We start from the raw sequence: 27,802 nt of genomic DNA, 5'->3' as shown, positions 1-27,802 counted from the left end.
ACATTTTGACAACATGGATGAGTTGGATGAGTTGTCAAAAGTCAAGATGTTGGGAGAGGAAGCTAAACCTGAGAAGAAAACTAAACCGGGTCTACTTGAGGTAATAGTGATTACAAGATACCTTGCCGGACTTTCCAGTTGGGATTTAAGTGCAATATCTGAAGTAGGTGAGGACTCCATGTTTACTTAGGAGTAAAAACCCCCATTGAATAATGGGGCTGACTCTCAGGTAAGAAAGTGGGTGCAGCCTTAATCAATCAATTAATTAATGTGATTATTCATATAAAGGGGGATTGTAAATGAAAATGACAAGTTTCATAATTAAAGAGGCAAAATGTTTGATGCAGTGTGCCATTTCTCAAAGATATCAATCCTTGCCTTGTCTGTATCAGGCATGCTCCCTTATTTTTGGACAATGGTCATTCAACATGATGCAGTTCTGGCAAAATTTGCTTTTATTCAACAAAATTAAGATATGATGTCGATGGATCAGCAACCTTTTAGATCATTTGTTTTGATTTAAGGACTATAAACTCACTGAATTTTGTCAAGCGAACAAACTTAATCCAATAAACCACATTGAGTGCTTGGGCTTCCTCCAATATGTATGACCCTTTCAGAGACCTCAGCCCATATCCTAAGCATCTCCTGAAGTTCAGTCAACATTTGGACAAAGCCAATTTTTGCAAAAGTGCTGAGACTTCTCCATCATCATGATGACAATTCACTTTAAATACCTTGTTGCTGAATGAATTGCAACAACTGGAGGATTAATGCTAGGAGAAGTTCTTTGACATTTGCCCCATGCCATTTTCCCAATATTAAACTCAAGATTAAAGTTTACTATTTTTGTAACTGAAGAAATGGCAACATGTATACTAAAGCTATGATCATATACATACACACCTGGAAATAAGTTCCATTCAACATAGTGGGACTAGCTTCTGAATAAATATGCATAAAATTGCACTACATCAGGAGTCCTCAAACTTTTTAAATAGAGGGCCAGTTCACGATCCCTCAAACTTTTGGTGGACCAGAGTATTATTTGAAAAAACATGAACAAATTCCTATGCACACTGCATATATCTCATTTGTAGTGCAAAACAACATAAAAGAACAATAAAGTATTTAATTGCAGAACAATTTTAACCAACATAAAATTTGTAGTATTTCGGTGAGAAGTGTGAGCCTACTTTTGGCTGGTGAGATGGTCAAGTTAATTAGGATTGTTGTTGTTGCTATGTGCCTTCAGGTCATTTTAGACTTAGGGTGACCCTAAGTTGAAAGTTAGTTAAGTTAATTAGGATTGTTGTTGTTGTGTGTCACCCTAAGTCAAAAGTTTGGGGTTGGGGTTGGGGAAATGATCTTGGAGGACCACATCCTGCTTGCAGGCCTTAGTTTCGAGACCCCCTTTACCACATGACGTTTAAGTTCTATATAGAGTTGGGATGGGAGTTAAAGTGTAGAACATATACCCAAAATCCAGTTGTGCATGTGTAAATTGTGCTGCATGTGTGGAGTGGCTTTTGTGGGCAGAATGGGACATCTAGATAATGGAGGTAGGAGCAAAGTTTTACATCTGAAAATGCTTTAATGCACAGAGAGTAAAAGTGTCAATAGGCATTGTGGATGGCATACTGCCTCTGCATTTTGCATGTTGCATGCTGTACAATGAGGTGAGAGCTATCTATATTCAGTATTACTTTTGCATAGTGCCTGGGTGGTAGTATACGGTGTGTGTACTGCTAGCATGGAATCACTCTGCTGGCAGATATTCATGCCATAACAATGTAAGGTGTCAGCTAAAGACTACTCATACTATAAATGTTGGTCATAATCTTATTGGGCAGTGATAGTGGCATAATTACCTCAGTTACAGAACTGCACAGTGAATTCTGGCCCAACCTAAGCCACCTCAGTCACTAGTTTCTGAAAAGCAGCCAATGTGATTGACAGGACTCTGTTCCTCTTTTGTTCATGAACATTAGCTGATGTTTCTACTCCTTGCTATAAGTGGATCTCCCGTGATCTCCTGTAACAATTCCCACTTGCATGGAAGATCAGATTCTCAGTTATATATGTGTGGCAATATCAGGCAGATTTTTTTTTTTCATGTCAGGAGTGGTTTGAGAAATTGCAAGTCTCTTCCAGTGTGAGAGAATTGTCTGTCTGCAAGGATGTTGCAGATACCCAGATGTTTGATATTTTACTATCCTTGTGGAAGGCTTCTCTCATGTCCCTGCCTGGGGAGCTGGAGCTGACAGAAGGAGCTCAACCTGCTCTCCCCAAATTCAAACTGCTGACCTGTCAGTCAGCAGTCCTGCTGGCTTAACCCACTGCACCACTGGGGGCTCCTATCAGGCAGGTGATGTTGCCACACATATCAATCCCCATTGATCTCAACAGCTGCTTCCCAGATACTGGGGGTTGGGATGCTTTCATGGTCCTTATGTTTTCTCTAAACTAGGGGCAAAGTACAAATTGTGATTCCAGTCAACAGTATTAGCATTATCTATCAGTTTAAGCTCTGTTTTAAAATCCATGTAGGGCAACATTGGTATGGTGTATCACCAGGGACAATTTCCAATGTGGGCTTTTGTGTGAGGGTATTGAAAGTTGTCATTTAGTACTAAAGTCAAATTCCCAGACAGATTTTGTCCCTTTGATCCATGTGCCTGTTCCCCCAAATAGTATCTGGCTCCACTTGGATCTAGTTGATGGAAATCAGGTTTGTTGTTTTGAAAGTATTAACAGGAATCCTAAAGATTATCCTCTTTTGAATGAAAGTTCATGAAAGCTGCTGCTATAATGATGTTGTTAGTCTTTGTTTCTACTGAGACTGGGTGCTAGAAAACAAGTGTTTGTTGTGTGTCTCCAACTTGTTTCTGATTTATAGGAACACTAAAGCATATGGTTTTCATGGCAAGACCTGTTCAGAAGGGGTTTGCCTTTTCTGTGGCTGAGAAAAAATGACTTATCCACAGTCACCCAATGGGCTTTCATGGCCAAGCAGAGATTTGAACCCTAGTCTGAAAATACTATGCTGTTATACAATGATGCTTGATGTAGCCTCAGTCATTCCCACTTGTCATGCAGCAGAACTTGAGAAATTCAATGTCTAAATAATATAGTTCCAAAGCCTCAATGCTTATGTACAATCCAAGGCTGGCATTCTGTATTGCAGTTAAAGATCCATAACTGCTCCATATGCTGTAAGACTGCATGATCCTACTGTCAAACACCAGAAGCCACACTAAGTAAAAGAGGTCTGTTCAGCTGCTGATCAGGACACAAGGAAGAGGATGTTTCCATGCTCCTCCTGCCAGTGAATAAGGCTGTGATAATTAGAAGCAGGACTCCTAACACAATTCCTCATCACACCTTTCTCACTATCAGGAAAGGTTTCAAAATTTCACAAAATCATAGAGCTGGAAGAGACCTCGTGGGCCACCCAGTCCAACCTCCTGCCAAGAAGCACGAAAGTTGCATTCAAAGCACCCCCATCCTCTTTTCACTTTGATTGGCAGCTAAACAGACTTCATTTGCCTGATATTGTAGCTGACTGTTGAGTTGAGTTTGCAGGATTCGGTGATAAAAACATAGATTGAATTCCAAAATTAGAAAAACCCCAAAATTGTCCAAGTGGGGATGCTGAGGCAAAGGTACCTTGGTTTCTGATAGTTCAATGTACATAAAAGTTGTGCCATACACAAAATTAATTAAATAACAGTATAAATTTGCATCTAGGCCATGTGAATAAGATTTATATGGAACAAAAAATAATTTTGTGTTTATTTATTTATTTACTTCACTTATATACCGCTTTTCTTCCCCCCCCCCCCCCAAACGGGGGACTCATAGCGGTTTCCAACATAATTATGGCAAAATTTAATGCCTCACATACAGAAACCTAACAGAACGATAATAACATAAAATTATCAATTAAATCATAAAACACTACATCTTTTAACATTGAAACATAGAATTTAAAACATATCAGTATAAACATTAAAATCACACAATCAACTGTCGTAGTCCAGACTTGGGTCCCATCTCTAAGATACCTCATCATGTACATATATATAAATACAGGTGTTCCAAAAATCCAAATAAAAAAATTCAAAATCCCAAATACTGATGGTCTTATTTTGGATAAGGGATTTATTCAAACCCATACTTAAAGGTAAAGGTTTTCCCTTGACATTAAGTCTAGTTGTGTCCAACTCTGGGGGCTGGTGCTCATCTCCATTTCTAAGCCGAAGAGCTGGCGTTGCCCATAGACACCTCCTAAGTCATGTGGCTGGCAGACTGCATGGGGTGCAGTTACCGTCCTGCCAGAGCAGTATCTATTGATCTACTCACATTTGCATGTTTTTGAACTGCAAGGTTGGCAGAAGCTGGGCCTAACAGTGGGAGCTCAACCTGCTCCCTGGATTCGAACTGTGAACCTTTTGATCAGCAAGTTCAACAGCTCATCAGTTTCACCCACTGCGCCACCCGGGGGCCCAACCCATACTTAGTTTTGCATATCCAACAAAATAGCCAATATCAAATATTTAAGATAATTATTTTGTTCTAAAATAATTAAAATAATAATTTAAAAATCTTAATGCTTAAAACTGTAGGCCTGTGGTACAAAGCCCATCCTCCTCCTTTCAATGTTTTCATCACCTTAACATGCACCGTGAGCTGCAATGTGAGCTAGAACTTGAACCATGTGATATTCTCCCACTTTCCTCCAGCATAACCATAAAAAGATGACACCACTCTGATGGCCGAAAGCGAGGAGGAGCTGAGGAGCCTTCTAATCAAGGTGAAAGAAGAAAGTGCAAAAGCTGGGTTGCAGCTAAACATAAAAAAAAACCAAGATCATGGCAACAAGAATGATTGACAACTGGGAAATAGAGGGAGAAAAGGTGGAGGCCGTGACAGACTTTGTATTTCTAGGTGCAAAGATTACTGCAGATGCAGACTGTGGCCAGGAAATCAGAAGACGCTTACTTCTTGGGAGGAGAGCAATGTCCAGTCTCGATAAAATAGTAAAGAGTAGAGACATCAGACTGGCAACAAAGATCCGCCTAGTCAAAGCCATGGTATTCCCTGTAGTAACCTACGGATGTGAGAGCTGGACCATAGGGAAGGCTGAGCGAAGGAAGATCGATGCTTTTGAGCTGTGGTGTTGGAGAAAAGTTCTGAGAGTGCCTTGGACTGCGAGAAGATCCAACCAGTCCATCCTCCAGAAAATAAAGCCCGACTGCTCATTGGAGGGAAGGATACTAGAGACAAAGTTGAAGTACTTTGGCCATATCATGAGGAGACAGCAAAGCCTAGAGAAGACAATTATGCTGGGGAAAGTGGAAGGCAAAAGGATGAGGGGTCGACCAAGGGCAAGATGGATGGATGGCATCCTTGAAGTGACTGGACTGGCCTTGAAGGAGCTGGGGGTGGTGACGGCCGACAGGGAGCTCTGGCGTGGGCTGGTCCATGAGGTCACGAAGAGTCGGAGATGACTGAACGAATGAACAACATCAACAACCATAAAAAGCACTGTTCAGAAAAGGAATAGTTATAATCATGATGACTACAGTTATGCTGTGATTATTGGGAAAAGAAAATAAATACAAGACGGGCATCTCATGGCATGAGCAAGGCTATAAGCCTTCCTTGATCAAACCATGGGTTGCTGCCGGTTACATGTTTGTGTTTATCAACCTCTGAACTTTGTCATGGCATCCTTGGAATGGATGCTCTATGATGAAGCAGGCTAGGAATCTTACCAGAGGGCTCTTAACAGTTAAACTGCCGACTTTCTGAGGATTCTGTGGGAGAATCCCAGCAGTAGGAAGATGGCATTTTCAGAGGTATAGCATTAATATTTGTTTTTATGATACATAAGAGTCTTGACATTATTATAGGCTCACTTCTTCCATAATGTATGCTGTCTAGAAAGTGCTTTTACTGTCTTGAAGTCTTCCATGAACCTCCATCAGTAGGCTGGCCCTTCATTTGTCTCAGATGAGATGTAATGGTGGTGGGGAGAGGACAGTCTGAAAGTAAACCGCTTTGTACCATGAACAGTGGATACCAAAATCAGTTGAAGTTCAAGTCTCATTATGTACAACAGCATGGTAAAATAGTGCCCCTCATATAAAATGGCAAAATCAAGGTTGGTTTTTAGGATTTTGGGGGTGAAGAACAGGAATATTTTCAAGCTGTGGATATTTCAATCCACAGATAAGGAAGGCAAAATGCGAAACTCTTTGTCCCAAATAGCTAATAGAGTGAGTAGAGATAGCAATTTTCCCTTTGAAAGCACTGAGAGATAGAAGTCATCTTTGTACACACTTTTAAATCTCTCAGATTTTAGATCAACAGACCATTTCACAGCAGAGAGGGACAAAGTCAAATATCAAATGGGGCACTGTGATAATTCTGCAGCCTTGTGAAGAGATCTGCACCATTTCCATAATAAAATGTTTTTGTTGTGTGCCTTCAAGTCATTTTTGACTGAAACTGGCCCTTAAGCTAACCCCTTTTTTGGATTTCTTGGCAAGATTTGTTCAGAATGGCTTTGCCTTTATTCCTTAATTCATGAATTCATTCATTTCATGCATTTCTACCCTGCCCTGGGTTAAACCCCTGTGCCGGCAGGACTGAAGACTGACAGGTCGCAGGTTCGAATCCAGGGAGAGCACGGATGAGCTCCCTCTATCAGCTTCAGCTTCTCATGCGAGAAGCCTCCCACAAGGATGATAAAACATCAAAACATTCAGGCGTCCCCTGGGCAACGTCCTTGCAGACAGCCAATTCTCTCACACCAGAAGTGACTTGCAGTTTCTCAAGTCACTCCTAACACGAAAAGAAAAAAAACCCACCTTTTAAGGCTGAGAAAGGATGACTATACCAAAGATAATTGAGTGGAGGAGTGGGTTTGAAGGAAAAAAGAAACAGTTAAGTTCTTCACTCCCACATGTCCATGATGTGCCTTTCCATACAGCAGGCAATAGTGCTGGGATTTCCTTTAAGCATGGCTGCATTTTATGGGATCTTGGGTCTTGCAGTCTGTACTTTGGAGAGGACTGGAGCTGTCTGGCTGAGACTCCCAAATACTCAACTCTAAACTGCAAATCCCCAGATCCCATAAGATATTGACATGACACTTAAAAGTGCAAATACAGTGCTAGAAATATGTAGTGAAAAGTGCCTGCGATGTTAAGAAACAGATCTGGAGAGGCAGATTGCCCTCCCCTGACCCAGAGAACTGAAGGACGGATTGTGTCAAGAGGTAGGGTCCATCTTGGCCTCAAGAATAGACCATGTTCCATTAAATCCATGGAACGTGGCTTTAATTTGGGGGAGTATGGTACAAAGGACCAATGTGTTGCAGTGGTTTCAGCACTGAATGATGGTTTTGAAGACCAGGATTCAAATCCCCACTTGGCTATGGAAATCCCACTGGGTGACCTTGGAGAAGCCTCAGAAAAATCACAGATAGCCCCCTCTGAACATATCATGCCAAGAAAACCTCTTAATAGATCTGCCTTAGTGTCAGAAACAGCTTGAAGGCATACAATAACTACTACTACTCCCACAACATAAAGATAAATCCCTGCCCCAGCTATGTGACTTGAAGCAGCTCAGTCAGGTGTTGACTTCACTTTAGCTAAGTCTTCACTGATCAAAGATGCCACAATATGGATTAAAACCTAAGTCATAAAGCTAAAGGCTCAGTTGGAAGAAGTCATCACGTTCTCTGAGAGTTTCCTGAATTGGAAGATGAGAGAGTAGGAATCAATTGGACTAGGATATTGCTATCTTTGATCATTGGTCAACAATAACTACATGACCCTCTTGAGCATTGCATATATTCCATGTCTGGTAATCCTACTAAAGAGCAAGGCTGTCCCAGACACTGCTTGACCCCAATAGGAAAAGTTCATGGCAAATAGAGAAATCTTTTGAAGAGACATCTTTATAATCTTCAGGGATATGACTGGAAACTTTTGGAGGCTGGATGTTCCCTATCTTGGTATACATTTCATCCAAGAAAGAGTGTGAAATAGCAAGTAATGGATGAAGCAAGGTTAACTTTTCCTCTCTCAGTTGAATGTTGCATTGACCTGATATGAAGCTGTGACAGCCGTGTAAAATTTATCACCGACACAATCAGACATGCTGTCATCTCTTGAGATTTCCTTTCTCAACATATAGCAGCAGGTATAAATCTATATTTACTTATCAGTTCTGTAAACAGAAATGATCCCCAAAATAAGAAGCAGACAACAATAATAAAACCACAACAAATCAGTTCATAAACTAATCAAGTCAGATAGTAAGAAGGGTTTCCCTGTCAATGCAGTAATCTATAGCTAAAACATCCCTGAAAGGAGTCTCTGAATGGTTTTGGTAACACATTAAATGAATGGATTGGCAATCTGATTTCAGTCAGATTTCAATTAGAATTGGCAGGCATCAGTGCTATGCTCAATTTTGGCAGGACTTGGGAAAGTGTACATTTTGGGCTGTTTATGTAACTTTAAATTTGACTTAATGTTAGCAAATAAAGGCAATTAGCTTTGTGTGTGAGAGAGTGTGTATGACAGTGGAGAACTGTCTATAGCATATGTCAGTTTGGAAGGAAAGCCAGATGTCCTGGAATGTAAACAAGATAAGAAACACTTCCAGAAGTGCACAGTAGACATTGGAGGGCACTACAGAGAAACCCTGACACTAAGTGCAGTCACTACACAAAATGCCATTAGGTGACAAGATAAGGGATGAATCAAAAGAGTGCTGTCAATTGGTCAGCTTAAGAACCTAATTGGTGTACATGACAGAAGAGTAAAGGTAAAGGTTTTACCTTTAAGTCTAGTCGTGTCTGACTCTGGGGGGTGGTGTTCATCTCCATTTCTAAGCTGAAGAGACGGCGTTGTCCGTAGACACCTCCTTGGTCATGTGGCCAGCATGACTGCATGGAGCACCGTTATCTTCTCGCTGAAGCAGTACCTATTGATCTACTCATATTTGCATGTTTTTGGACTGTTAGGTTGGCAGAAGCCTGGGGCTAACAGGGAGCTCACCTCGCTCCTCAGATTCGAACCACTGACCTTTTGGTCAGCAAGTTCAACAGCTCAGAAGTTTAACCTGCTGCACCACCAGGGGTACCTTGGTGACTTAGATGACATAGAAGCTAAGAAAAATACCTTATCAGGTTATTCCATAGCTTCCAATGCAGAAGACTTGTTGATAAACAATACCTCAATTCCTGATACCCAAAATGTTGATTTATGGCAAGACAAATTAGAATATATGCATGTTTGTATTTATTTTGACCATTGGATTATAACTCTGTAGACCAGGTTTCAATTCCCAGCTCGGTCATGGAAGCCCACTGAGTGACCTCAAACAAAGTCACATTCTATCAGTCTCAGAAAACCCTGTGATGGGTTCACCTTAGGGTTGCCATAAGTTGGAAATGACTTGAAGGCAGATGACAATTACATGGGTACTCATCTTGATGGGTCACACATGTGTATGGATTATCTTACATGTATCAAAATCTAGATCCATTCAGAAATCCAGAGATGCATAGGATGGGACTCCAGACTGTGCATGATGGTCTAATCCAACTTTTTATGTTCGTTTGATTGTACATGACACTGTGGATATACAATTTATGTTACCTCTGTGGTTTTCTGAAATCTACGGGGAACACTGAAACAAATGTATTGAAAGTGGCATCAGGAACAATCTCGATTCCTTTGTCTGTGATATTTACAAAATGTCTCAAAAGAATTACATTAGCATGGCAATGAAGGATCGTGTTCCCAGATGGATTCAGCCCTCTGTTCCTTGAGTCATGTCAATCTGAAGGACTGAATTATCCTTTATACACCTGCCCAAGTTTTGAGATCTTAAAGAAGCCCTTCTCTTAGTCCTGCCACCCAAAGAGGCACATCTGACAGGAATACAAGAGATGGATAGCTCAGTGACCTTCCCTGTTGTCCTTTCCTCAGAATATTTATTCAGCCATTTTTCTGGAAACTCATTGCTGAGAAAAGAGTTGGCTGTTAAATGGGTGCTGCATTAGTTTTTAAAATATATTTCATTGAGCTTTGTTTTAATCTTTGAGTCTAATTCAGTCTAATTTTTGGGAGAAAGGTGAAATATGGATAAAGTTAATGAAATTATTTTTAAAATGCACATATGTTCATCCCAACTGTGGGATGAACGTATGTGGACCCACAACTGAACTCACACTTATAACTGTGGGTCATTTTGGAACCTTATATCTGGGTACAGAAGGAATATTTAGGGTTCAATTTTTAAATACTTGTTTATTTAAATACTTAACATGATCCTCATATCAGATGGCTCAGATCCAATACCTCCTACCTAATTTGTATGCTAATAAATCCATGCAAAGGTTTGCTGTTAGGTGAAGCCATTGCATTATGTCTGTGTGTTTGGAATCACATCTGTTTCAGGTGACATTTAAAAGGATTCAGATCAGTGGGCTGGGATATCAACTTCTCTGGCCTCTTTCTTCCCTGCTGTTCCTCTCTCTAACCTCCATCTGTGATGAGATGACACCAAGTGACACTATATCTTCATTTCTGATCCCCTTCCCAGGATGTCACAGCTACTCTGTTTTTCTCAGTCTTCACTGCCGTGCTGGGCTTTTTCCAGTATGGATACTGCATTGGAGTCATCAATGCTCCTCAAACGGCAAGTAAAATTGCTTACTGTTATTGCTTTGATGTTCATCGCTATATTTTGTACTTGGTCTAGACTTATGCTAAATCCTTCATAAGGTCAAGGGATGACTTCCCATGTCTTTGCGGAATGGAGCAATGTTGTAGTATAAATCGTATGAAGTCAACATAATGCAGGCTGGATTAAGACATACATGGAACCCATGTCCACATTTTTGTTTATTAATGCCTGAGGGCTGGGTGGCCTCTCTAGGAATTTACTATACCTACCTCACAAGCTACCACAAAGTTGCATTGGGAGATCTAGCAAATTTCTAGTGAGGATACCTCTTTATAGGAGTTCCTGTGTCCTCCAGTGCAGGCCTATGGTATGCTGGGACCTGAAGGTAAGTGATTTAATAATTGTCAGTTGTGTCCACAGTTTTATGTAGCCACATTCCTGCTGGGAATGTATCCCCTGCAAATATGAAGGTCTTACTCTAGTGTGAAATCATAATTTAGCATTATATGCATAAAGTTGTTGCTCATAAAGCTTGGAAGTAACACATTGCCAGTACTGGTTTGAGCATTGGCAGAGGCGGCCCTAGGTAATTTTCAACGGTAAGCCCCAACCAATCACTGATATATATTTTCTGTTCGTCGTGGGAATTCTGTGTGCCATATTTGGTTCAATTCCATCATTGTTGGAGTTCAGAATGCTCTTTGATTGTAGGTGATCTATACATCCCAGTAACTACAACTCGCATATGTCAACGTCTATTTTCCCTCAAGAGCTCCTCAAGAGTGCCTCAAGAGCGCCCCTGGGCAAAATCAATTATACTGCAAATGCTTACTTTGCGTAATGGGTTGATCCGCCCCTGAGCATTGGACTACAATTCAGGAGGCCAAGATCTGAATCCATGCTTAGCCACAGAAACCCACACCTTGGGCAAGTCACACTCTCTCTGCTTCAGAAAAAGACAAAACAAACCCCTATGTATGAAATCTTATCAAGAAAACCCCAAGACTTGAAGAAATGTCTTGAAGGCACACAAGCACGCAACACGTTAGAAGTAGCAGCAGAGTCTACAACATGTTACATTTGGAGTAATCACAATGGGTTTTTTCTTTTAAAAGCAATGTAATAACTGATAATACAATTCCTTTTTAGCATTTCAAGCAAATGTGTGGTTATTATTCTGAAAATGTTGCTTTAAGAGAGGGCAGTTGGGAAGATCGGGGACATCTTGTATTTTTAAGGAATGCAATAATAGTGACTATTGTAACATCACTCTTTTAATAACAATCAGTGAGTTACTTTAAAAAATATTTTCTGGTTAAAGTAGTGATAGACTCTATAGCAAATGGTTATATATTTTGCCACCACACAAAGGAGAGCAGCTAGACCCATTCTTACAATTTATCATAATATCTGGATTCGTACTTGTGTGTGTTTTGTTTCAGCTGCATTTTCTCTGCACACAGAAGGATCATAAATCATAATCTGAAGTTGGCTTGCTTAGAGAGAGAGAGAGAGAAACGTTGTTGACGGTTTGTGCTGGGTTAGAAAAATGGTAAATAGTTTATGGGAATGGTACCAACGGTTTCTTCTCTGGCTCCTGAAAATGCAGCACATAAACCAGGCATGCACATGTTTGGAAGTGTGTACACTTATTAGAGAGCTACAAGTGAATGCAACTTCACACTCCATCTTTATTCCTCACAGCTGATACACTAGGGATGGAAAGAATATTTGCTATTACTCATACCCAGATCAAAAATAGGATTTCCAACAGACAGGAAACCCTATCAGAACAACAATAATCTTGCACAATTTTCTTCCAGAATTCAAATGTTCTGCAGTTTTGTAGATGAATTATTCTGCATAGAAAAACTCAATTTAACACACACAAACATTGTTTTCTGTGAAAAAAACCCACAATTTACTCAACATGAAATCCCTTTTTTTCCTATGCAGAAAACAAGTTTTTCATCAACCCAAATATTTTTTTCTACACAGAACCATTTCTTTGGACATTTGAAAAAAAGAAACATTTTACAGAGGAATATTCAACTTCTTTTGCAGTGGGGAGAAAACTATTGACGTTAATCAATCTACATGTGCAAAGATGAAATAGTAGAACTGTAGAATTAGAAGAGACCTCGTGAGCCATCTAGTCCAACTCCCTGCCATGCAGGAAAAGCACAATCAAAGTAAAGGATTTACAACTCTGTGGTATGCAGAGGCAAACTTTCATTGGTACTGGAAGATATCTATCACTTCCTGCCTGGTCATAGATAGCTGTAACCTCCAGCCCACGCTACATCTTGTGACATTTAATCTCACAATTTAACTATGGGCTATGTGAAATGGAGCTTCCTTTACTTACAGTTCATACCAAACAAATCCTAATTTGCCACAGTGTGCGGTGGGAATAGCCCTCAGAGTTTAAATGATTTAGTGAGTTGCTTAAGACGAATGTCATATTAAGTGTTTGTAAGCTGCTCTGGGAGACGCTTTGGCTAATGGATGGGGTCAAAATGCTTTGAAGAAATGGATAATGAGAATAAATAAAAAGCATGACTAGTACTGTTTCATGTCTACAGATCATCATGACTCATTACGCTAAGGTGCTGGGCATTTTAACTGAAGAGCAAACAAAAATTGAGGCCGAAGTAAATGAAGCCCTGAAAAACCCTACTGTTATAATGCTGTGGTCTTTGTCCGTTGCCATGTTTGCAGTGGGTGGAATGATTTCTTCCTTCACAGTGGGATGGATTGGAGAAAAGATGCCAAGGTGAGGAACAGTCAGTTATGGCTTCATCTCACAAGATATTAGGAGATAATATCTTAAATGGTGTGCAAACTGCAAGTGACATGGCCCCATCTGCATTGCCTTATAATGCAATTTGGAACTACATTATCTGTTCAGTGAAAACTCATATGATGCTGTTTACCTGCACTGAACTTCATTATATGAAACTATGCTGACCATATAATGCAGTTCCAAACTGCATTATATGTCAATGTAGATAGGGCCATTGACTAATCGAAGTTATTGCAACAGTTTTCCACTATATACAAATTACTGTGATGATATACCCTTGAAGACTTTGGGAGAGATAAATCAAAACCAATAGCCATGCGGGCCTATTTATTTTCAAAAGATCAGCACAACTACTTCCATTAAGGTCCAGCCAGTGTTAATAACATGGTTGCGTTAACCAGACTACCCTTTAAAGTGGAGATATAAACTACAAATTACAAGCAGATTACAAGCACAACCCTTGTGCCGGCAGGACTGAAGGCCGACAGGTCGCAGGTTCGAACCCGGGGAGAGTGCGGATGAGCTCCCTCTATCAGCTCCAGCTCCTCATGCAGGGACATGAGAGAAGCCTCCCACAAGGATGATAAAATATCAAAACATCCAGGTGTCCCCTGGGCAACGTCCTTGCAGACGGCCAATTCTCTCACACCAGAAGCAACTTGCAGTTTCTCAAGTCGCTCCTGACATGACAAAACAAACAAACAAATCAAATACAGGGCCTCAAACGATGATGTCCTTCCCCATCATGTGAGAAGTAACACATGATGATCTCACCACATTTAAGGATATGACTTCTATCTTAGTGAGGCATAAATCTATCTGGGTTGTGCTATGAGTACCATATCCTGGGAAACAAATTACAAGGCTTTCATACCCATTTGTTGACTTTTGGAAGCTAGAGATAGGTCATTGGTGGAGTAGATGTAGAACCTGTCAAAGGCTGGACTAAAAACAGACATTAGGAAAAATATGGATTATAGGTACTGTTGTCTAAAAAGTAACTTTCCCAAGTTATACATCTAGTCTAGTGATGTGGTCCATTATTATAATGCATTTGGGGTGGGAAGAACTCTACCCCAAAAGTCATTTTTCCCATACCCTCATATATGAATCTTTAGTCTCATCTAGAAACTTCTTAGGATGCCCTATATCCCTATATCCCAGGACCTGATCCCAGATTACATGCTTTGAACCAGAATCAGATCCTGGGATTTAGAGCAGTGTAGAATGCAGCCTTATTTGTTTCTTAGACATCCCAATAAGAGTATGCCACCTGCAGTTCTCTCCAGTCCTTCATTTCTGTTGGTTTTCAGGATATCAGAAGAACAGAAGGGACAATATATCAAATGCTTGCCCCCTTCCTAGTAACATTCCAGTGTCCAATTGGAGGAAAGTGGTGACTATCAGAAGCCACTTGATGGGCGACCAACCTAAAGATTTCCCCATTGGTCCCAACTAGCATGGTCATGGGTTAGGGACTGTGGAAGCTGTGGGGCCCACAATCCAGAGTACCTAAATTCCCCACTACACTTTCCTCATAGACAACCTTTCACAAACTCCCTATAGCTTCACATCATCTTCCAGCTACTCTGGGGTTGTTGTGCTCTTTAATCCTTTGCAATCTCTATTAAATTAAATTCAGTCTCTTTTGCAATTTAATACTCAGCAAAATCACTAGGAGGCTAAAATGCATAAAGTTTAACTTTCTAGAAGCACCATGGCAAGGCATCCGAGCTGATGCCCCATTTCTCCATGGAGTTCATGGCTAGTACCCTGTTATTCCTCCATCGATCCTCATTGTTTCACTCTTCCTCCACCATGCTGAATTATTACATAAGTACAGTGAGTTAATCATGGGTCAAAAATTGTGGTTAAAAGTAATAAGGAACCAAATCTGTGCTGATGTCAATTGAGCTTTATAATACATAGGAGTACACTTTTAAACAAAGGACATATTTAAATGGTGGGCCTTAATTGAGAGATATTCTGCATCACGCCTGCAGTGAGACATGTCAATGCACTATAAAATGCTGAGGTTTACCTGCCTGTTTGGTCCAGAGTCTAAAAGAGTTACTTTTTGGTATTACCGTTTCCAGATATTCATTGTAGTGGATTCTGGGAATTGTGGTCCAAAAAATAATTTTTCCAAACTATGATCTGGACTAATGTAGTTGGAGCACTACATAGTCCATCTTTTTACCAAATTGGAGAAGTTAGGGCTATAGATAATATTCTCCTCTCCATACTTCTAGCTTTCTGCCCTTGCCACTTTGCCTACAGTTAAGAAAGTTACAGTATCCAGTTAACATTAAAGTGACATACTTCTAATCTGGTTTTCGCATTTCCTTTCAAACTCCCAAACTGGTCCTGATCAATGCTGAGCTGTAGTGATGGGCTTGTATGTTCTAAGTTTTGAAGAGTAGAAAGAAAAGGATGTCCATTTTACAGATACTGATTATCTTCAACTATGTATCTACTCATTTTTAACATTCCCTGTTATGTAAATACCCAAAGTCAGAAAAGTTAGCTCTTTGGGTGACAAAAAATAAACTTCTCCAATCTCTGGGTGGTAGCTTCATGAGTTTGCTGTCATCCTACTTTGAAGCAAGTGTGACTCAAGATCATTTCATAAAAATGCAGATTATATTCCCTCTTTCATTTCAGAGTAAAATCCATGTTGATTGTGAATGTTCTTGCAGTTGCTGGGAATGTCTTTCTGGCCATTTCAAAGTTTGGCCCTTCTCATGTCCTCATTGTTATAGGAAGATTATTGACTGGACTGCACTGTGGTAAGTTGAGGCAGAAAAAATAACTTCTCTCCGAGTTTCCCCAGATGTTTTCATGGGAAATTTTAGAACCACAATTAGTATATGAGATGGCATGAGTAAAAGAAGTCATTTAGTTGCTACGGTTGGTTAGATCATTAACTTGTATGTATATTTTGCCCAGGACTCTCATCTGGACTTGTCCCTTTATATGTTGGAGAGATAGCACCAATTGCTCTCCGTGGAGCTCTGGGATCCTTGCACCAGCTTGCTGTAGTTATAGGTATTCTCATCAGCCAGGTATGGAAGCTCATGGAGAACTGAATTATGATTAAGAACATTTTGTTTTGCAAGATGCATAGATCACCCTTAAGCCTCTGTCTTGAAACTTTAATTTTTTTCCATTTTTAATTGTATCCAGGGTGTGCAGAAATTGCGAACATCACTATTTAGAGATCCAACTCTTAGAATCCCCAGCCAGCATTGTCATAGTTCAATATATTTTTCTAAAACTGGAGTTTTAGAAAACTCCAGTTTTCTAAAACTCCACTGTCCTTCCATATAAATTCTAGTCAAATATGACTTTTAAAACAAAGCAAATACAGTAAATTCCACACTTTCACGGGGCTTAGGAGTGCAGGATTCCACAGAAAGTGGAAAAATTGTGAATGTTTAAAAAAGCTGATGTTTTTAAATCTGGGAGTAGACTTCTCAGGGAATCTCTAGGTCCTCCAGTGCAACTCTATGGCCAACTTCCATCAGTAGATGACCATAGAATTGTGCTGGAGGACCTACTAATGCTTAAACAAATGTTCTCTCTAAGAATCTCTAGGTTCTCCAGCATAAATCTCTGATCAGCAAATCTGCAAATGTAGAGGGCTAACTGTAGTGGAACATATTAGGGAGGGAGGGACAGACAGACAGACACATAACCCTTCGTACTTCTGATGAAATAGACTCTAGTCCATAGAAACATGTAGCCATAATGAACATGTTTAAAGTGCCACAAGACGCTTGAATTTCAAGCTAGTACTCTGCTGAATTCAGTTCCTTGTACTAAGCGACCTGTCCATGGTTCTGCAATGTATGAGCTGACTGCTTGGAGATACCATATTTCAGTCTTCCTTGATGCAGTATCTTTCAGATATGGTTATCCTCTCCATTATCTACAACTAGTAATCTGTTGGAGACAATGGTAGTTGTAATGCAATATATTTAGAAAAAACATTTGGTAAACGTTGCCTTAATGGACTGTCCGGGTTATTTGTTAATCCTGATTTTTATTGTAATTTTATTTTGCTGGGATGGAACACCTTTGGGATCCAGGAGATACAATAATTTTACCTAACTTCCTAGGAATCATGGAAACCGCACACAGATAATGCACACAGAGTACTCTGAACACTGTAGAGCTCTGTATGAGTGCTAAGTGTTGTTGCAGGTTTCTTCTGAAAGTTTTCTGTTGTTACAATAAAGTACAACCCCCATATCCATGGAAGAGATGTTCCTACACTTGCTGTAGAAACACAAAACCATGAGTAATAGCAAACCCTATTGAAATGAATGGCTCCTGGTGGAAATTTTACCATAAAGTTTCACTAGCAATCCAAGAAAATGTCTAATGAGAGCACCTCTCTAGCATTTCTAGGTCCTCTAGAAACATAGTATAGATTTGTGCTGGAGAACCTTGAAAATGCCCAGAGAGCACTTTTTTTTTTGGACATTGGTATGTGAAACACGTGCCAGACTGATGAATATGGAGGTGGGGAGGGTGCTGTATTTTGCTTTTGTTACTAAATTGTTTGCAGAAGTGTAGCCCTGTCTTTTCTATCATGTCTACTTTTTGGAGGCTGAGATGTGGCAGATATCAGAAGAGAATGAGAGCCAAGAAATGAAACAGGAGACAGAACACTCTCACTCCAACATATAATAGCCAAGAAGATGTTTATTCTGATTATTGCTCAGGCCACTTCCCAACCCAAAAGCTACAAAGGCCTTTGTGTCTGAGTTGATGGATACATCCAAACTCATCATTTAGGTGTGATATATACACCCTGACCTTCCATGGCTAGTAGACAAAGGGGAGAGAGATTGGGCAAGCATTTATCTTAATGAAAAGTTGGATGGGGTATGTTCAGACACTGTGACAAGTTCACTGCCCAAGATGAGGCTCCAGTTCATAGTTTTAGCAACTTTCCATGCAGACAGAGTGGGTCAATTCCCAGTTCTAGACTCCTGCTACTGGTGCACATAGTGATTCAGCATGTGCTAGAAGCTATCTATCAAAAAGGGAAGCTGCCGCCTGGAACTCATCAGCTGACCTTAGCCATAATTTTCTCTCTCAGCCTTAGCACTGTCATCTTTATTGTGGGAGTCAACATGATGCCTCAACTTGCCGTGCTCTACACAAGTGATAAGTGTTGTTGCAGATTTTCCTTGAAAGTTGGTTCAAATTATGTAAGTCACAGTGGGAAAGACCCAGAAAAACAATCAAGCTTAGGGAAACAATATTTAACTTGTTTCCACAATACTACAGTAAGTCAAAGGGGCAGTTTTCTCTGGATACATGACCACATAAAGAAGTCAATGTTCTAGAAAAGAAATGTGTATTGGGGAAAAGTTTTCCATTTAATTTAATGCCAGCAGACATCTGCTTGACAAATTATTTATCAGCTATCTAAAGGTTTGAGGAAGAAAAAGAGAGAGAATGAAAGATGTCATATATATCTTATTTAAAGATATCCATATCCTCCTCAGGTTCTTGGACTAGATGTTCTACTGGGCACTGATACATTATGGCCACTACTTCTTAGCTTGTCTGGTATTGCAGCTCTTCTTCAGATTTTCTTACTCCTGCTTTGCCCAGAGAGCCCTAGGTACATGTACATCAAATGCGGAAATTTAGATGGAGCTCAAAAAAGTAAGGTCATTTGTATATGAATTTCTTTTTTGTTTGTTTAAACATTTATTCATCTTATTTATTTAATGTCTTAGGTTTCTACCAACAAATGTCTCAGAGTGGCTTACAACCTTTTTAAAAAGTGCATGTGCAAAATGCAAATGATGGTTCTTCAGATACAAACTGTCACACTAATTGAGACCAGGTTGTAGGACTGAGTGGACGCAGCAGTACATCTGAGGGAAATTACATCCTCGTTGAGATTTGTCAACTTGGACGGGAGAAGGGCAGATGAGAGGATACATATTCCTTCTGAATCAGTATAAGAGGCTGGGAGAATGGAGGCAGCATTCTGGAAATATCCTTGGCCAAGTAAAGACAGGTAGAAATGGAGCAGGAGTAGGAATGGAAGAATGGGGTTGATGTACTTTTCAGTAGAAACCAGAGATAGTGGGTCCATGCCTGGTGAGCCCTCACTAAACCAGATGGGTCAGGACAGAGGATGAAGCACTCTGGGTGTGAAGGTAAAAGTCAGAGGTTTATTACAGTTTGGTCAAAAGGGATGCTAGTACAGAGTTTGCACTCTAACATATACAAGCATGCTGACACAGATAAATAGATGGCATTAAATACACTTTTGACAGCTATTCAGACTTCCAGCATCTCCCCCTAACTGGCTGAGAAACAAGCAAACTAGGATCTATGTTGTGATTGTCCAGGGGTTTCCTCCATTTCACACACAAGAGGAGGGGTTTTCCCCTGGCAGGAAGAACAGCTGATCTTTGGTAGGTTTAAAGGTCCAGTCCAGTGCGGGTACACATCTGCATACCAGAATAATCACATTCCTCAGTTTTGTACCCTTTGTGGGGACAAAGGGTGCAAAACTGAGGAATGTGATTATTCTGGTATGCAGATGTGTCCTTGATTGACTTAATGTCAAGTTCTGCATAAGACAATGGTGAGAAGCACAGAAAGAAAAAGATTATACCTAATATCCAGATAGCCAGTCAAAAAACTGATTTACTCCTTCCTTCTTAGCCTTGTTTTCCATGAGAATTGTAAGCCCCTGGACTCATCTGGTCAGGTAAACAGTGCAAAACACAGCCCTAGTGATGAAAAGATTATCTGTCTTTCACCAACACATGAAAGAATTCCATCTTTAAGCTTAGGAGGTCACTGGAGGGATATTCCTTAATGGTTCAGCAATCTCAATTCTCAGGGTTTTATGTTAATATAGGTGACTTGGTAAAAGGATGGCTTCACGATAAATTTGATTTGACTTTATACAACTTCAATTAATACAGCATACACCAAAATATCATTTGATACATTTATTTAAGGGGTTCAATCTGATAATGAATAATAATTGCTGCTGGGTCCTTTCGGGGCTTCCAACTTCTTCGCAATAGCAGAGCTTTGAGAAGTGGGAAAGAAAAAAACATATAAATTCATGTGCAGTCTTCCACAGGTCCAGATTAATTTGGGAGGGGGACAAATGTCTCAATAACAGTGTAGTGAAGGGTAAAGAACACATGAAATTTCATGGCACTTTTTACTTGTTAAGGAAATAGGAAGTAGGCAAATCCAAATGTTTTCTTTGCTATTCCTCCTTTCCCCCTTCCACACACACACATACCCACACATACCTCCCCCCCACCACACACACACACAGTTTTTTGCCTTTTGTGGTTCAGGAAAATGTCCCCAAACACACCTGCCTCTTTATTTACTCATTTGGCACACTTAAGTTTTTTGTCTCCAGACACGTAGGAACCTTAACAAACTTGATAATTTCCCTGACAACTACATTGCTTGGATAGTGACATCTTTTGGAATGGCTTCAGAACAGGCAAAAACTTTCCTCACCTTATGAAATAAGCAAGCCCTTTCTTTCCACTTTGTGCTAAGAAAAATATAAGGTCTTGTGTTTGTTGTTTTTAAACATATTACTACTCTTCAAGTACTGTTTTCCTAAGGCTGGAAGCATATACCATGTATTTCATAAGGAACAGATATGCTGGGGGGAGATGGACTGCCCTCCCCATGCTAGCTCTAAAAGGAAACCCTGTGGTGAAACTGGTGATTTTATGCATCCAAAGCACTTCCTTCCATTTCTGCCATTGCTCACTTACTAACAGCAATCCAAGAATAACAAAAATGAGTGTAGAACACCATTCATTCTGGCTTGCTCTTTCTTCAAGACCATGGTGTAGCCAAGACACACTTTTCTTGATATGAACAGACTTGAGTGCAAAAGCCATGTAGTCTTCAAAGTGACTCAGAAGTCTGAGTTTGAATCCCTAAAATAGTTGTCATACATGGCTTTGCAGAATGTCCAACATTTTCAGAGAATTTCCTCTTGCAGCCAAATGCACCGTTCTGCATCACCTTGAAGACTTATGCTTTGATTTTCAAGAACCAATACTTTGTCAGAAAAGAAACATGAGATGGTAAAATTTATATTTAGGGAACAACAGCTACCCAAAATCCACCAACTAATATGGCTACAACCTATGCTGGCTATAAGATTCTGTAATTTGAAGCACAAGAGTAAAATTTTTAGACTATGAAAGAAACCATGAACTTTCTCTGTTCTCTTTCTAGGCCTGAAAAGACTGAGAGGACAAGGCTACGATTCTACCAAAGAAATTGAGGATATGGAGAAAGAAAAACAAGAAGCATCAAAGGAAAAGCCAGTCTCTATCTGGCAACTTTGCACTGCCCCCGTCTATAGACAGGCATTTCTGGTGGCTATTGGGGTCCATATTGCTCAACAGTTTTCAGGGATTAATGCTGTGAGTTCACCTAGGCTAAAATACTTTACTTCCTTCAGAGTCTCAGATGTAATCCCATAGTTCTCTATGGGACTTACTTCTTATTTCAGAAAACCCACCCATAGACCAAGATCTTCCACATGCCTTGCACAATGGCACCATATTTGCACCTGCACCTCCTTGGCCTTGCAACAGGCCCGTAGCCAGAATTTTGTTTCGGGGGGGGGGGGGGGGCTGAATTTTTTTCAGGGGGGGTTTCGGGGGGGCTGAGTTTCGAGGGGGCTGAGTCTGAGTGAAAGAGGGTCTATCCTAGCAAACCTTTTGTATCATTCCCCCAATACCCCCATGCATATGGGATATATTGAGTATGGTGATCAGATCATGATATGAATAAACATAACAGTTTAAATAATGCACCAGTAAGGCCTTTTCGCGAACCACCATGAGAATTTCGGGGGGGGGGGGGGGCTACATGCCTGCCTTGCAATAAACACAACTCTTCAACTCTTTTGTATATGGACTTTGTACGACATCGAAAGGATCCTGGCCAGGAGTTGAAACCCAGTCCAAGTTGGCAGAAGCCAGTCTTAAAAATCTTAATAGAATGCCCATATAACATTGATCTTAGCTGATTGTCAGTTTTCTAGGTTAATATACACATTGTTAACTCAAGACCAGTTTGTCCCATTGTAGTCATCTGGTCCTCCAAGGAAATCGGTTTTGAGTCTGCTTATGTAATTTGATGTGAGGACAACAACCAGTGGCCATTGATGCATTTAACAGTTTATTCTTTCTCTTTGGTCAGATCTTCTACTACTCCACTGATATTTTTAACAAAGCTCGGGTTGGACAGCCTGTTTATGCCACTATAGGAGTGGGCTTTGTGAACACTGTGTTTACTGTTGTTGCGGTGAGTAATTCATGTTATGTGCCATATTTGATTCCACAGAAATGGGGGAGTCTTATGTGATTCTCTTTAACATTGGGGTAAGAATGTTTGCTCTTCTCTACTTTGGCCACAAAATTGTCAGTTTCGCATGATATTGTATGAGAAAGTCAACAACTGCTTCTTTGTCCAATCAGTCATATAAACCTATTGCTTCAACCTTGACTACCAAAAGAGCAGAAAGGACAAGGCATGTAGAGTCAGATGGAACCCTAGTTTCAGAAGCAGGGTGTTGTGCACAGAGATATATTGTTCTCTGCAGAGCTTAGGATGTTTACTTTTTTGGACTGTAACCCCTAGAATCCCTCAGGCAGCATGTCCCCGGAAGGCATAGCCTTTTCGAATTCTGGTCCTAGGGTAAATAATGTTGTTGTTCTGTGCTGACCTCAGGAGAAGCAAATCTGTTGCATTTCTTTAGGGAGCAGTAGAAGCCTTGGGTGTATTGTTTTCACATCTGCTTTATTTACAAATTAGGATCACAGCAGATGTGAAAGCAAGCATGCATCATACAGAACAGAAGTTTCACAAGACAGCAAAAAGTCTGCATCCAGTTACCAAACAATTTTAGGGTTTGTTTTTTTTTTTTTTTTTAAAAAACAACTTTATCTCTGCCTCTTTCTCAAAAATGCCAGTTGCTGTTTCTACCCCACAATCTTGGCAGCTATTGGTCTTAGAACTAACAGTAAATACTGTATAACAATTAATAGACTGTTTATTCATATTTTAACAACATAAAATGACCAAGAATTGGCCACGGTGGTACACGCTCTGGTCACATCCCGCCTTGACTACTGCAACGCTCTCTACGTGGGGCTGCCCTTGAAGACGGCCCGGAAGCTTCAGCTAGTCCAGCGCGCGGCAGCCATGTTACTAACAGGAGCGGGACGCAGGGAGCACACAACGCCCTTGTTGTTCCAGCTCCACTGGCTGCCGATCTGCTACCGGGCCCAATTTAAGGTGCTGGTGTTGGCCTACAAAGCCCTAAACGGTTCTGGCCCAAAATACCTTTCTGACTGCATCTCGGCCTATGAGCCCACGAGGGCCTTGAGATCGTCTGGGGAGGCCCTTCTCTCGATCCCGCCTGCCTCACAGGCACGTCTGGCGGGGACGAGAGAGAGGGCCTTCTCGGTGGTGGCCCCCCGGCTGTGGAACGCCCTCCCTGTAGACATCAGACAGGCGCCCTCCCTTTTGTCATTCCGCAAGAGCCTAAAGACATGGTTATTTGAGAAGGCGTTTAACTAAGTGCTACAACAATTGGCAATGACGACTGGAACGGAACATGGATTACGAGATTGGTTTATGATTCTACGATGAGACGGAGCGGATGATTTAGTGTAATTATATTATTGTAGTATTATTGATAGTTATGTTGATATTTTGTTGTGTTATTGCTTTATTGTAAACTGTTTTTATATGTTGTACACCGCCGTGAGTCGCCCTAGGGCTGAGAACGGCGGTCAACAAATGCAGCAAATAAATAAATAAATAAATAAATAAAAGCAGCTATGAAAGAGCTAGATAAGAAGCACCTTGTCCCATCCCCAGGAGGCACCCCATGTTCCCGCCCTTTTACTGGTAACTGCCGGAGAAACACCACGGCCCCAGGGGTCACGTGAAGAGGTCCTAAGGCTGGAGATAGTATGAGGCTTTGATACAGTCTTTATGCAGATGTTGGGTTGTCAATGTTGAGTCAACTGACTGTTGGCAAAATGCACACGTTACCTCACTATTCTTTATCTTTCACCAAACAGGTCTTCCTGGTGGAGAAAGCAGGAAGACGCATCCTCTTTATTGCTGGCCTATTTGGAATGATGGTGTGTGCAGTAACTATGACCCTTGGCCTTGTGCTACAGGTGAGACACCCATTTATGAACATTTAGTTCATTATTAGTGTCAGCTGAACATCTAACGCCCTCTAACAAAAAGCTCCAGCTATATAAATACCAAACTTGTCATTTGAGAGATGTGTGGTGTAATTGGTAGTTGATGGGGTTATAGACATGTTTGTTAGCTCTCAGCTTTTCAATTTTCAGGTGACCTGAACTTCAATTCCCAGAACCCCCAAATATTGTCTATGCTAAAGTAATGCTACTAGGAACTTAAGGCTAAAATCTCCAGAGGGAGCATTTGGGGTAAAATGTTAAGAGGTTTTGTGGACACAGGTGAAACCGAGGAGCTGTGGTCCCCGCACAGGCCTCCTGAGAACTAATGTACTTATCAACCACACACAGTTGCCCATCCCTAATCTAAATAAACTATTAATAAAACTGATTAATTTTCAGGGGGTAAAATCCAGTGTCAAGGGAGGAAAAATATTATTGTGTATGTAGATCCCATTGTTCTCCAAGTACAGGACCCAAAGACTTGAATAGTGACATGCAGCAGGGAAGGCCAAGTCATGCCACTCTGTGTACAAAAACAGGTGAAAGTGGCAAATGCACCTTTCTTCACCACAAATGATGGGCAGCATTCTCCGCTATATCTGAAGGCAGCGGGATAGATTTAGGACAGTCATCAAACTTGTGGCTCTCAAGATGTTTGGGCCTCCAACTCACAGAAGCCCCAGCCAGCTTGTCCAATTCTAGAAGTTGAAGTCTAAAACACCTGGAGGGCCACATGTTTGACACCAATGAAATAAGGGTTCAGAGCAGACAGCTCTCTCTTCCACTGTCTCTGCTGTATAGGTTGACTGCCATATTCTGCCAGATGTTAGGGCTATATTAAAATCCATCTTATAATGTCTTCATCTTCTGTTCTAAACATTCAACTTAGGCAAATAAGACATTGCACTGACCAAAACAGAATGCAAGATGAGAATCTTGGATTTCACTTAGGTCTATGCACAGGTGCTATATTTGGATAGGTTGTTCCTACAAAAGTGGTGGGATACTTCTGGCTGCAGTCAATGAGTTGGAGTTCTGCTCTCAGTATCTTCTGTTCTTGCCCACTGAGAGTGACAGAAGACAAATGTGGTGGGACTCAGAGTGACTTCAGATGTTGCTAATATACTTTTATTTTGCTTTTGTTTTTAGCCCAAAATTGAATGGATGAGCTACATAAGTCTGACTTCCGTCTTCCTCTTTGTCAGCTTCTTTGAAATTGGGCCAGGGCCAATCCCCTGGTTTATTGTTGCTGAGTTATTCAGCCAAGGACCTCGCCCTGCAGCTGTTGCAATATCTGGATTCAGCAACTGGTTCACCAACTTCTGCATTGGAATGTTTTTCCCATATGTAGCAGTAAGAAAACAATCGCATTTATTGCATTTATAATCTGGACTGTTGAATGTGATTTTTCAGGCATTTATATGTTTAAAATTCAATGAAGGGAACAAAATAGAGAAGAAATGCAAATGGTATGGAGTTTTGTAGATCTTGTAACTTTCAAACAGAAACCTATGAATTCTACACTCCTTGGGTGCCACATGTAAAAGCAGAGAGTTTCAATTCTGGTGTCCAAATTTACCAGCTGATATCTTGTGTTCCTACACAATGGCTTAGTGGGTAGCACTAAGCTGCCAGCTTCATAGCAAAGGAGGTTCACTGCATTGTTAAGAAGGGCCTGGACAGATTAGAGCCACCATGCAACATTCTGACCTAACCGGATACCGTGTAAAGTGTAGCATAAAACAAAACCAGAAGAAAACTCATGGGCAACACTAAAAATGAAGCAAAGATCGAAAACGGTGGGAAATATATGGTCCATGATCCTTACATGGCCTTTGTCCATTTCTGGTGTTCTGCAGTCTCAGTAAAAAAAAAAAAAAGAATATTCACTCAAAATGAGAATTATCATTCCTGGGAATCTCCAGGCATGGCATTGCTCCCTAAAGTATGGTTCAATATCTTCCTTTCAGGACCATGCAACAGCCTGATCCATACCAGCTCTCAAGGGATCAAAACTAGCTGCTGCCAAAGTTGCTCACCCCTGATCTAAAAAGCATGCTATTATTCAAATGCCAGTGATCTAGTCATACCTGGAACAGAGCTGCTAAGTAAATGGGACAAGTTAGTCACAACTAACTTAAATCACGTTGTTTCTCACCTATGGTGAGCCTAAGGAGAACCTATGATGAAATGTTCTTGACAAAATTTGTTCAAAGAGAGGGTTTGCTTTGGCCTTCTATTGAGAAAATATGACTTGTCCAAGGTGATTCAGGCTGGATCTATGTTGCCCTATAATACAGTTTTAGAATGTGGATTAACTGCATTGAACTGGATTATAATCCATATCAATAAGGCAGTGGAGACCCAGCCTCAGTGGGGTTCCAGGGTTGAACAGGGATTGCCTGGTTCCAACAAGAGCAACTCATTATGTAGGCCCAACACGAGCCTTTCTGGGCCACCACTAAAAATAACCAGGTAGTATGTCTCATTTGGTGAAGTAACTCAGAAGAACAGCTTTGAATGATGATCTAAGGGTCTGGATATAATAGGGTTTTTTTCTTTCTGTTTTGCATTTTATAGGAACTATTAGGATCATATGTGTTCCTGATCTTTGCATTTCTGCTGGTCCTTTTCATTATCTTCATTTACTACAAAGTGCCAGAAACCAAAGGCAAATCCTTTGAAGAAATTGCAGAAGAGTTCCGTCGCCGAACCCCCAAAACAGGTGAAGCGGGAGGCAATCCGAATGCATAGAGAAAAGAGAAAAGAGAAATACTGCAAACAATGTGTTATTAATGCTTTTGAGAAAAGTTCTGGAGAAAGCATTTGCTTTAAAATGTAAAAACTTGGAAAAGAACGCTGGTAGGTTGAGTCTGTTCTGTGGTTTTGGGTGAATGTTTTTTTGCAGCACTCTGTCTTTTTTCACTGTTTACTTCCTCCCAAGAGTTCATTTCATACCAAATTGGGAGGTCTCACTGTTTTACCCAAAAGAATCACAAAAGACACTGCA

At 40.6% G+C, this 27,802-nt stretch overlaps 1 protein-coding gene across 2 annotated transcripts; it reads left to right on the top strand.

Annotated features, from left to right (window-relative positions):
• On the top strand, positions 1–27,802 carry SLC2A2 (solute carrier family 2 member 2). 2 transcript variants are annotated; one of them, XM_067466332.1, is made up of 11 exons: positions 1–100; positions 10,636–10,731; positions 13,305–13,495; positions 16,190–16,314; positions 16,475–16,590; positions 19,048–19,210; positions 21,794–21,984; positions 22,769–22,873; positions 24,661–24,762; positions 25,942–26,145; positions 27,373–27,802. In XM_067466332.1, exons 1-11 carry the CDS (start codon positions 14–16, stop codon positions 27,544–27,546), a joined length of 1,554 nt encoding a protein of 517 aa, XP_067322433.1. In that variant the 5' UTR covers positions 1–13; the 3' UTR covers positions 27,547–27,802. The 2 variants fall into 2 exon arrangements, with proteins under 2 accessions (XP_067322433.1, XP_060622752.2); XM_060766769.2 differs by lacking the exon at positions 1–100 and adding an exon at positions 5,755–5,796.

This window comes from Anolis sagrei, chromosome 3, assembly GCF_037176765.1.
Source record: "Anolis sagrei isolate rAnoSag1 chromosome 3, rAnoSag1.mat, whole genome shotgun sequence".
Taxonomy (NCBI): Eukaryota; Metazoa; Chordata; class Lepidosauria; order Squamata; family Dactyloidae; genus Anolis; species Anolis sagrei.
Note: the sequence above shows the minus strand (reverse complement) of the source record. Positions and strands in the feature narration are given on the sequence as shown.